The sequence below is a fragment of the Spodoptera frugiperda genome, chromosome 5, assembly GCF_023101765.2.
Source record: "Spodoptera frugiperda isolate SF20-4 chromosome 5, AGI-APGP_CSIRO_Sfru_2.0, whole genome shotgun sequence".
Taxonomy (NCBI): Eukaryota; Metazoa; Arthropoda; class Insecta; order Lepidoptera; family Noctuidae; genus Spodoptera; species Spodoptera frugiperda.
In genome coordinates, this window is record NC_064216.1 from 2,039,744 (window position 1) to 2,052,829 (window position 13,086).

Sequence of the window (13,086 nt, forward strand, 5' to 3'; positions counted from 1 at the left end):
ACAAAAAATCGTTCATGTAAGCTAGATTTCCAACAATTAAGATTTATGTGTTATTTAATTTCAGTTCAATCTTATTTTCGAGATAGTAACACATTCAAATATTTTGTCTTAGTTATTTCTGTATTATACTTGTTGTTGCATTGTCCTCTATGATTAGGAAAACAGTTGTAGTCTCGGCGTTAGTCCGTGGCGTCACACATAATTTTAAAGATTAAAAGCTTAAAATTCTGAACGCAGCCATGCACATTGGCAACACTGCGTCTGCAACACTAATTCCATTCGGATTTTATGTCACGTAACGGCGTCACGTTTTCCCACCTTTTTACCAATTTTTAGTTAAAATAAGTGTTTCTAAAACTGTAATATGGGAAAGATAAAGTCGGAGTCAAGATCTAAACTGCTGAAGAAATTGAAGAAACTTGAAAAGGAACTTTTGAGCTCCGATTCGAGCGATGATGGTACGAAAATGGCCGGCCTTTCATCTTTTGCAAGTTTGCAACAAAGTTTATAGCTTCGCTATGCAGCAAAACATTTAACGCTACACCGTTTAAAGAACGTGTGTTTTTACTTTTGTGCCTGGGCGTCTTGCGCTTTGCATGTGTATGTAAAGGACGCGGCGACATTTTTGCTATTTCATGCGCGATAGATACTTATGTACAAGGAATCGCACGAGCATTTACAAGGCCGGTTATTTTCTAGCAAGAACTGGCCTGACCTGTGGGACGTCCTGCGGGGGCGTACGTGGTCTACAATGGCTAAGTTCTCAAATAATCAACCTCTGGGGTGTTCTGTGGGAGCACACGCGGTTGAGTCTTGCTAAGCTATCAAATAATCAACCTCTGGGGTGTTCTGTGGGAGCACACGCGGTTGAGTCTTATATAACCTTCAAGGGAAGTTCTGCGGGAACTTACATGGTTATATTGTGATGTGGCGAAAGCCACATGCTGTACCATACGCCACATGCTGTACCATAAGTCAATGCTGTACCATAAGCACAGCTTGCATTGTGTTTTACTTCCAGAAACTGGAAAGACACCATTAACATTATCACATTACATGGAGGAAGACATTGAAAATGTACCTCTGGATAATGAATGCATAGAATTGAGCAATGCTCAACAAAATGATACATATGTACATTGTACAACAAGATGTAAATGTGGAAAATATAGAATCTTTATGAGAATTACCTGAAGCCTTACCACATGAAGAGATGTTGGATCCTCAGGTAATAGACATATAAGGTGTGAAGTCACAGCTGGTGAGAGTAGGAGGAGAGTTACACAAACAAATAGCACAAAGGTGATTGGGGGAATGGCATACTGATGAAAATTCACCGTTCTCCAACATGAAATTAATGGTGCATCTTTTGTTAAACCCGGAGGTAAGCACTACAATCAATGATTAATAATCCCAGAAGTGTGACCAAATGATACAAACAAAACAGAAACAAACCTCAACAGCCTTGGCATGTCTGGGTTCATGTCTTTAAATGTGCATGAGAGATAATTAAGGACATAGATGGATATCATTAGAGTACTGAATGATGCTCCAATCCTACTCTGTGACTATAAATTTAGATAGAAAGAGACGTAAGTCCCTCCTGTTATCAGTTATAAATAAAAATGTGAAAGATTTTCTATTGCAATCTGGAACAGAAATCTATCTATTTGGTGAAGATCTAGGAGAAGAGATCAGAACAGCAAGATCAGTCAAGAGATCTGGTCAAGAACTGAGGTGGCTGAAACAAAAAGGTTCACTACAAAGCGAAGTACATGGGTGCCTCAGACAGGTACTCCTAAAATAAATAATAATAAAGCTTTAAACTGGCGGGGTCCTCCTCAGGCAGATGCTAAAAAGAGGGGGGGCCGTCACCCAGAACACCAGCAGCAGTCAGGACCAGGGAGAGCAAGAGGAGTCAACCTCAACGCAAATGAACCAACAGGTGAGTAGACTTAACTACCACTTAAATAATTGAAAACTTGATAACTCAGGATCCAATTATTCTCAGTTGGGTTGCGGGATATTCAACCCCTTTGTGTGATAAACCACACCAGAGTTTAACTCAAGATCCAATTATTCTCGGTTGGGTTGCAGGATATTCAATCCTTTTGCATAGTAAACCACACCAGAGTTGTACTCAAAATGATAGGTTTTCTGAACTAGAATCTTTACAGATCACCGCAGAAATTAAACAGTTAAGTACTTACTATGAAAGCAATACAAACTTGCAAACCTGTAAAAAGATTCATTGTGTTCACCTATTTTCCTTGTTAAAAAGAGCAATGGAACTTTTCGTTTTGTTCTAAGTTTAAAGAATTTAAATAATTTTGTTGAAACTGAGTATTTCAAATTGGAAAATACCGAACAGTGTGCAAGTTTTTACAAAAAGATGATGTTCTTGTCATCTTATATCTGAAATATACTTGTTAGGTATATGATAAGTATCAACAAGGATAGTGAGAAATATTTAAGATTTATTTTTCAAGGAAAACACTATCAGTTAAATACTTATGTTTTATTCTTGGGCCTTTGTACGGCTCCATCAACATTCACAAAAATCATGAACCAATGATGGTTTTCTTAAGAGAAAGAGGTTGTATATCAGTTATCTATTTAGATGACTTTTTGTTTTTTAAGTATATGAAACAACTATGTTATTATGTTACATAAACAAAATTGTTATAACAACAGTGTATACAAAACATACAAGCAACTGTGAATTTACTAAAAACATTAGGATTTATAGTTAGCCGAGCAAAGAGAATAGTTAAGTGTGATGTTACAACTGTAACTTTTATTGTTACTATTCAATACTATAGATATGACTCTTAACATTACTGAAAAGGAAAGAAATATATTCTTTTATTGTTTTTTCCAAGCTTATAAAAGAATTACTGTATAAAATTGTAACTTTTATTGTTACTATTCAATACTATAGATATGACTCTTAACATTACTGAAAAGGAAAGAAATATATTCTTTTATTGTTTTTTCCAAGCTTATAAAAGAATTACTGTATAAAATTATGATCAAAGTTAGAATTTAGGCTAATTAAAGAGTCTAGGGCTCACATAAATTCACTGGAATGAATAGCTGCCTTTTTTGTTTTAAAAATGTTTGCTTATAAATGAAGAAATAGTGATAATATTACTGCAGTAACCTATATGTATAAATAGATTAGGAGGAATTTAATATAATTTTTTACATAGGATTTCTAAGAATATTTGGCAATGGTGTGAATTTTAAAAGACTATTGTTTGATGCTAATCACATAAACACTAAAGATAGTGTGATAGCTTTTTTGAGTCTAGAAGGAAGATAGGAAGATAGACATTACAAAATGGGAACTGAGCAATATAAACAATCCAAAGGTCATTGATGAATTTGGTAAATCTTTAATTGATTTATTTGCATCACATACTAATCACATACTCATCAATTACTAATTAATGCAAGGTGTTGCACTTATATGTCATGGCAACCAGACCTAGGAGCTGTTGCAGTTGATGCTTTCACCATTCCTTGGACTAAATACAGCTTATTTTATTTATTATTTCTCCTCCATTCTCTATGGTTCTTAAAACCCTAGAAAATAAATTACAGACAAAGCAACAGGTATAATAGTTGTACCCCATTGGGTCACTCAGTGGTTATTGTTAATGTTAATAGATTATTTTTAAAGGAACCTGTTATATTTTTACCTTCTAAGTCCTTATCTTGCATAATTCCAGATTGTTACACCCCTTTTATAAGAAAGTGGTATTGATGGTAGAAGCATTATCAGGAAAACATAGAGTTAGGAATTTGTGATGAAGCAGTTCTTGTCTTGATGAATTCAATATCTAAAGATACTTTGAATCATGCAAATCATGCATGCATGTGCATTAGTATCATAGGCTAAGTATTTAAATCCATAAATATAAACATTACTAAGCCTACCATTACTGAAGTTATTCAGTACCGTACTTTGTGATTCAATGAAAGAGTTACAGTTAGTAACATATGGTAATTTGAATTCCGTAAGATTAGCTCTATCATTAGTTATAGGACCACATTTGGATACCGATCATTAGATCAAAAGATTGTTCAAGGGATTTTTTAAATTAAGACCCCCAAACCCAAATATAATAATACTTGGGATATGTCTTTGTACTTGATTATATTGAAAAGAATTATACTCTAGAGAAAGAATTATCTGCAGATTGTTACCAAGAAAACCTTATTAACGTTGGCCACGGGTTAAAGGGCTCAAACAGTAGCCCTGATTAATATTATTAATATAATGATTAAACAAGACTGTATTAATCAATTCATCAATCTATTTGTATAAGATAGATTGATCAAGACTTTAGGACCAAACAGGGTCAACTTTTTATAACTGATCCTTTTCTTTAATGCTAGGAAAGGAGTATGTCCAGCCACTGCGGTGGTCAACAATTTAGAAGTTACAAAGGGTTTACGTGATTGTAAAAGTACTAGCTTATTTGTATCTACAAAGGAGCCATATAAAGCTGTGTGCTTCAGTACAATCAGCCGTTGGGTCAAAAGAGCCATGGAAGAGAGTGGAATTGACACTAGTGTATTTTCAACACACAGTACCCGACATGCAACAACATTAGCAGTTTTCAGCAAGTGGGGAAGTATTGATGAAATACGACGAACGGCTGCTTGGATTGGAGAGTCTTCAATTTTTTGCAAGTTTTTTCATAACAGACCAATAATTAATAAAAGTTTTCTTAGAACCTTTTCTTCAACAATGTGAATGATATTTGGAATTATTTTGAATTACGCAGTTAATAAATTAAGAAGTGTATATTTTTTTAAAAATAACTCTGTTGATTGTTATTTTTAAACAAATGTTTATTGTTTTTACAACTGGTCTTTGAACATCTACAACTGTTTTCCTAATCATAGAGGACAATGCAACAACAAGTATAATTAAATAGTCAAACGAACTTACCTGTAAGTGAAGTTCGACTGTAATTATTCTTGTTGTTGCATTGTCCGAAGATGATTAGTCCCACCCTACCCAGATCCTTCATGTTATATAAATATAAACATGAACCCTATGTTGTAAAACCAATAAATGGCTATGAACTTAATGAAATTAGTGTTGCAGACGCAGTGTTGCCAATGTGCATGGCTGCGTTCAGAATTTTAAGCTTTTAATCTTTAAAATTATGTGTGACGCCACGGACTAACGCCGAGACTACAACTGTTTTCCTAATCATCTTCGGACAATGCAACAACAAGAATAATTACAGTCGAACTTCACTTACAGGTAAGTTCGTTTGACTATTTAATTATAGTTAAAATAAAAGCACCGAAAGAAGCATTAAACATTATTAGTACTCACTCTGAAACTCGAATAAAACAATAGCACTTTAAAGTTTAAAAATAAAACAATATAATTAATTAAATAAACACGTGACTATCAAAACAGATATTAATTTTATAATAATTAAATGATAAATAAACATTTGAATTCTATCTTTGAATTTAAAACTTTCAGTTCTTATTGATATGCTGCACGAGAATATCATCCAACATTTATGATTATTTATCAAAGAAAGGTTAAAGAGATTTTTGTTTTTTTATCCAGATAAATATTTTTGTTGTTAATTATTTTTCGATTTATATATATTTTTTATAATAGATGTATTTATAATTAATTAGGAAAGGATTGAACCGAGAGCTCAGGTCCAGTGGTCAGGTCCACTTTTAGATCACCTCTAGTAAAATTAGTCTATGGCCAAGGAAGTGTCAATGTCACCTTATCAGCTGACACTGACAGTTCAACGTTATGTCATGTTTGCGATAAAGATCGTATTCCTATGTTGCCGGAATAGCTCATAGCCTCATATCGAAGTCGATATTTGTTGGTGTCGGTGACTTCACATTTAATTAATATTAAAAATTAAAACTGACGCCACGTATTAACAGAAATCAATAAAATAGAACAGATAACCCTATATTTCTCTCTTGTGATCTACCGTAATAAGTGAAACAGATTTTCCTTTCTGAAAATGGAAAAAACACCGACTTTAGTTGTTTCCAGCCCCAATATTAAATATACTGATGAGTATATTTATTCGGACTACGAATATGAGGAAACTCTGGTGACGAGAAACGGGGAGGAGATTACGGTGAGCATAATAATATTATATTTTGTTGTTATTTGAAGGGTATGCGTTTCCCGGCATTTGCTGTCCTTGCGGTATCGATTTGTTGTGCATGTTCCAGAAGGAACAGGTAGCTAGTACGTGTACCTAGACATACACCCGCCGTTCGAGCCAATATCATGCGGTAGCTGCTTTAAATTAATCCAATAAGAATTTAATTCATCTTTTTAATTTTATTTAAATGGCCAATGTGTATGATTATTGTATAAAATATTTATGTTATAATTTTAGAGTAGTTCTTGGTGATAAATTAAAAAAAATACTCAGTCCTGTTATTGTATTGAGATAAATATAAATTAAATATTTTCTATAATTTAAAGTGATCCATTTAGATACAATTGAAATGAGTCTCATTTACCTATTTATTTTATTCTCTGTTAGCAACTATGACATAAATCATATTCTAATTTACTAATTAATTGCGGTTTGGTGGCTAGTTAGTAGTAGCCTGTAATCTGTGGTTAATTTTAATCTATGCCATTATTTTTTTTTTAATATAAAAACCATTTTTATTATTAAAACTTAAACAACATGAAAGATTTCCCTCCATTAGTCTTTCAAGTGATGAAATGAATTAATGAACAAACTTCCTTGGTAATGAACCTTTGTAGAATTATCTTGTGTCATCTTATCTTATCACTGACACACATAGTCCTCAGGACAATAAACTCCAAATTATCATTGTCTTAGTTGAATCATTACAAAATGTGCCTGATGTATGGCAAGCTCATATTAAAAAGCATAGGCCACCACAGATAGGGCCCAGTAGGGCTAATGCCCGACCTGGAGCTGCATGCCTGCCTTTAATCCTGACAAAACTACCATGTAATTAGGTTTACAGTTATATTCTTGTATAGCAAGTTCTTACATTTTGGCAATAAAATAAAATTCATAGCAATACAATTAATTAAATTCTTCAAAATAATACTTTGTCAGTTATGTATTTGAGATCTAGTCCAAATCCTGCCTTTATTCCATGTCCCTGTAAGTTTGGATCGAACTGAAAAGGACATGCACCTATTTTGATCCCTATTTCCTGAGATGTGATGAGAAAAATTAAACAATATTTAATTATTATAATTTAGAGTGTTCTCACCTATAACAATAAGGGTGATCTTTTTAAACATAACAAGGCTTATAATCACACAGTCAAAGTTAATGAACCTTTAACTAATTGTTGGAGTGACCAGACATTGCACCGAAAAACTTCGGGTCCATTTCTTGGGTACACAATTATCAATTTACGGGTTACTGGGGCTCCTGCCCGAAAAGCAGGAATAGGAACGAGGTGGTTTTTAGTCAGTAAGAGTGTAAAAAAAGTCAGTAAGAGTGTGACCCTCCCCTTCGCCTCGCCCAGGGCGGCAAAAGTCATTGGATGATTTTCCCCCTCAAAAAAACCCTATTAAATCATTAAACCTACCGTGTCTACGTTACAAAAAGACATGATAACGAACTGCCCCCATTATCACCAGGCACGTCCGATCCGCAAAACGCTGGGCATCCGCACAGACCGTCGCGTGGGCAAAGTGGGGGTGATGTTGGTGGGCTGGGGCGGGAACAACGGGTCCACGTTCACAGCCGCAGTGCTGGCCAACCGACACCAGCTCTCGTGGAACACTAAGAATGGGAAGATGGATTCTAACTGGTAAGTGATGATGGTATGGTATAAGCCGGTAAACGAGCAGACGGATCACCTGATGACAAGCAATCGCCGCCGCCCATAGATACTCGAAACACCAGAAGCGTTACAAGTGCGTTGGAAATCTTGGTAATTGGACCTCCGGTAACGTCACTTCTTACACAACGCGGGAAGACTTGGGGTTGGTGTGTATTATTCTACTTTATAACACGCAGCAAGTTGAAAATATGAAAGAGAGAAGCACATGTCAATATGTTTTTGGTGGACAAACGCGATAAAAACACATTAACATACACATAGACTTTTTCATGAATATTTTCCCTTTCTTGTAGAAATTTTCCGATTTCTCGAACTCAATAGCTCAGGTAAATCTACTATGAAAATAATTACGGGAGTAACATTTTTCAACCGAAAGATGTGAGAATGAACCTTCCGTCCCTAATCCTGTTAGATAGGTCGATCCTATGGCTTCGTCCCTTTTAATTACGTAGTAGTAAACGATCGTGCATTCATAGTAGTCTTAATTAAAAATAAAAATTATTGGTAACACGTAAATAGACTATTAGATAAATGACGTACGACCGAAATGTGATCTGATTAGGCTTTATATTTCTGAAGTTTTCATGTTACTAAGCTACACTTTGGAACGAGCACCTAGCTTCACTGACAGACAGACTGACGGACAATTCAATTAGACGTTTCAAAAGTGCCTAATTTAGGATTAATTGAAATAAATGCTTCGAATTTACTGATGTTTCCTTTTCCTTCATATCTGATCTTAATTATAATAGTCAGATTCAGTCGTATAATACAAACAGTTGGTTGTAAAGACTCCTGGCATTCTTGGCAAGAAGCCAAGAGGAGGATTGTTGTTAAACAATCTGAATAGTGAATACACGCTATTACATCTAGTGGACCACGTAAACTGTTAGGGAGTGGAATTCTTTGCCGGAGTCTCTGTTTCCTGATGTGTATAACTTGGGTGTCTTCAAAGCCCGAGTGAATAGGTTGCTTATGAGCAAATGTGCTCCATCGTAGGCTGCATCATCACTTACTATCAGTCGAGATAAAGGCTAAACGTCGACCCATCAAACGTAACTTACTCTACTATTTATCTTAATGCATGTAATTATGTAGGTAAACTTAACGGACATGAATATGTAGTAAATACATATTATACCTTAAAAGTTAGCGTACTAAAGTCCTGACAATTAAGCCTCTAATTCAATAAAGTATCTGATTCCCTTCGCAATAACTTTGTAAAGAGAGTTTCACTCATTTTGTTTGTAATTAAATTCGATAAGAGTATGTAAGTCAAGTTAGCAATTATACAAGTACAGTGCCAGTTATAGAAAGCTTAAAAACACCTTACGTGCTTAGGTACAGCATGCAATCTAATATTGGATCCAATATGAGGCGCTACGTCCTATGCTGTTTTGTGAGGATGATAAATCATGAAATTCAAGACATACTTAATGATAAGTCATAAGATACTACGTCCTTATTGGAACGGCGGACAACGTAACCGGGTAGTACCTACATACGTAACAGAAGAAACGTAACAGGTTACCGGGGCTCCGGCTCAAAGCAGAAGGAGAAGGAACGGAGTGGTTTTTAGTCAGTAAGAGTCTGACACTCCCTCTCGCTTCGCCCAAGGCGGGAGAAGTCATTGGATGATTTCTCCCCTCAAAAAACTTACTAATCCTTATTATAGACTTAGCTCCTAACACGTTTCTGTGTCAGGTGGGGATCAATCACGCAAGCATCGACAGTGCGGCTGGGCATCGACGAGAAAGGATGCGACGTGCACGTCCCCATGTGCCAACTACTACCCATGGTGCACCCGGATGATTTGGGTAAGTGCAATAATTTGAAACTTAAGTGCTTTTTAAAGGAATTTACGCGATTCTTTAATGTTATATACATATAAGTTGAAGATTCACGACTTAGCTAGCTAGGTAGCATGCCATTCGTTTTATTTTACTTAAAATTTATTCAGTCTTATTATATCATCGTGATTTATTCCGGAACTTCGAAAAACCTAATATAATACGTTTCCTATCCCGTGCATCATCAAAACCTTTCATAGTACTCTTGCTTACACTCTTTGGACAACCAAGAGTCACTAAACAAAATTATAACTTTCCTTTTTGCTTCTTTCAAGATAGCTAATACATAGTAAAAAAAATCTTCTATATTCCTAGTGATCGACGGTTGGGACATAAGTCCGATGAACTTGGCGGAGTCTATGGTACGCGCCAAGGTCATAGACTACGATCTGCAGCAGAAGCTGAAGAAGGAGATGGCGTCGATGAAGCCCCGGCCTGCCATATACGATCCCGACTTCATTGCTGCTAACCAGGTTAGTTTAGTCACTAACTAACTGCTGCACTCAAAGATATTTAATAATTACTTAAACTATTCCTTAGTAACGATTTTGTATCGAAAATAGCTGTTAAGGATTGGTTTAAGTAATTATTGAATGTCTCTGAGTGTGGCGGTAAGTGTTTTTCTTTAATTTGTAATTTGAATGTAAACAGTAAACGTGCAGAGGGCTTAGTATGGGCTTGTTTTACGTTTAACGAGATCGAAAAGAGAGCGCGTTCGCGTTTGGCGCTCTGATTGGTTGGTTCATCTGGCCAATCAATCAATAGTCGTACAGTTAAATCGTAAGCTGTACAGTTAAAATATATGGTGTGTACAAACAGTTGAACTGTACAGTTTTAAATGGATCGAATCAAGAATAGATTAAACTGTATAGATAAAAGGCACAGTCAGTAAAATCATAAGGTGTGTAGCGTGTATTAGTAACACTTTTGTTCCGAAAACAATTATTAAAGACTGGGTTAAGTAACCATTAAATGACTCTCAGTATGTCGGTTAAACTTCATTCTGCTGTTACCTACATGAGCATATCGTATGATAATCATACGATAATAAAATCGTACGATGTCAAGAATGTTGCAAACTATGCATTTTATTTATAGTTACATCAGGTATGTCAAGCGAAATAGCATAGTAACAGTAAATTAATGCTGATCTTGTATAAATATTGCACTTTGCTTTATTTACTTTTATTTGATTAGTCATCAGATCATAAGGAATAATAGTATAACCACAGTATAACTATGAAAACATAGGCATAAGAATTTAAGAAATATTTTTTACTAAAAGAAAACGTTACCCCTTTTTTTGAGGGGCGAGAATCATCCAAACTAAATGATTTAAGATTGAAGAATTTTTAGTATTTTTTTTAAAGTCTCTTCATTGGAAGAGTCCTTGATGAACAAAAAACTTCCCATTCAATTCGCAATCACGCGAAAAGGGAAAACATTTATTATTATTTGTTATGAGATTGTCCAAATCCTGAATCACGCTCCATATCAAGCATGGGACTCGAAACCAAAGTTTCTTCATTTAATAATTACTGTTTAAACTATTTCTTAGTAACGATATTGTTCCGAAAACAATTGCTAAGGACTGGATGAAGTAATCATTAAAGACTCTAAGTACGGCGGTTAATCCTTAAAAGAAATAAAACGATGATTACTTCATTCCTAAAGCGGAAATTGAAAATTTGTAGCTCATTTCCTTACAAGACATAAAAAATATATTGTATCGAAATATTCATCCATACGCCTCATATCCCAAGCACATCTTTATTGATTCCCAACAAACATAGAACACAACATGTTCATGCAAAAATGATCCCAATATTCAGGAAGACGAGAGCTATTTTTGCTCCGAAACTGCCTAGTAACCTTATAAAAATAAGCAGGTTTAATGATTCAGCCAAATGATTCATGAAACTTCAAATAATTGTTCTTTATCTAAGTTCTATTGTAAATAAATCACATTCTTATTGAATGAGATTTCCACAAGAGGAATAAATGTGAAAATCTTAGTGCAGAATTATGCTTTCTAGATCAAATTAAAATTATCCTTATAATCACTACATAGTATAAAACAAAGTCGCTTTCTCTGGATCTATGTCCCGTTGTATTACCTATTATATCTTTAAAACTACGCAACGGATTTTGATGCTGTTTTTTTAATATATCGAGTGATTCAAGAGGAATGTTTATACATATTATGTACAATACGATATTAAATTAATACTAAACACCTTCCATTCTCCTACAAATTTTATATTTTGCTGTGCCCGACAGGGTCCATAATTGTGACTAAACTGTATTTTTCTAACACCTGTGTACATTATGGATGCAATAAATACTTGAATACTTGAATACATGCGTAATTTATCACCATTGCACCCATGTGAAGCTGGGGCGGGTCGCTAGTAACATTATAAACTACATTTTTTTTTTGATCGGGGAAAATCATCCAATGACTTCTCTCGTCTTGGGCTAGGCGAAAGGGAGTGTCAGACTCTTACTGACTAAAAACCACCCCGTTCCTACTCCTGCTTTTCGGACCGGAGCCCCGGTAAACCCGTTAGGTAGTCCGCAGCTCCGGATAAACTACATTTGTATGTGTACATTGTTATAGAAAGTATGTATTAGGTTTCATGTATGAAGATTACGCAATTAACCGTACACAAGACTAAGTACATAGACATGCACGCTATACTTATACGTTACAGTGGAAGTGCAAGTACATAGAGCCCTGAAGGACAGTTTACTCTGATATATAATTGGCAGAAATAGCCGGCACATACGTACCGTGACGTCACGCGCGTCACGTGGTACAGCTGTGACGTCATGCAGTATGGCGTGATTATGGTGCGATATGTAAGAATGCTGAATATAGTGATCTCGATAGTGTTTAATTTGTGAAACGGTTGCAAATTTGTAGTAGAAGCGGGTCAACGTTCAAAGTTTAGGTTTATGTTTGTATTTTGATGTTTTTGGATTTTTTGTCTTAGGTCGCATAATATAGGTAATACCTAGAGTAGGGTGTTAATTTATTTATTTATTTATTTATTTACAAATTTACATATATAACATTACAGCATACGCCAATACGTTATACAGCCAATAGAATAGTTAACGTTAAGATACAACTAAAAAACAAAAAATAAAAAAAAAATACACCTAAATAGTAATTAAACATAGACAAAAAACATAAACACAAAAAATAAACATATCTTTACAAAATACATAATATTATTTTTTATTACCTAACATCCATCCTCTCACAAAATCTTAAACATTCACGACACACATCTATCCATCTCATTGCAAACAAATCACACTCCGGTGCTGAGGTCAGGAGAGAATTGAGCATGGTGAGTACTCGGAC

General features: G+C 34.9%; 1 protein-coding gene across 1 annotated transcript in view; it reads left to right on the forward strand.

Annotated features, from left to right (window-relative positions):
• The first annotated feature begins 5,823 nt into the window (after positions 1 to 5,823).
• The window catches only part of LOC118271915 (inositol-3-phosphate synthase), a 28,237-nt gene continuing 20,974 nt past the window's right edge, over positions 5,824 to 13,086 (forward strand). The window contains exons 1-4 of the mRNA XM_050693876.1: positions 5,824 to 6,149; positions 7,658 to 7,830; positions 9,568 to 9,680; positions 10,029 to 10,186. Of these exons, the coding sequence (XP_050549833.1) occupies positions 6,030 to 6,149; positions 7,658 to 7,830; positions 9,568 to 9,680; positions 10,029 to 10,186 (564 nt within the window). The 5' untranslated portion in view covers positions 5,824 to 6,029. The remainder of the gene's footprint in view (positions 6,150 to 7,657; positions 7,831 to 9,567; positions 9,681 to 10,028; positions 10,187 to 13,086) is intronic.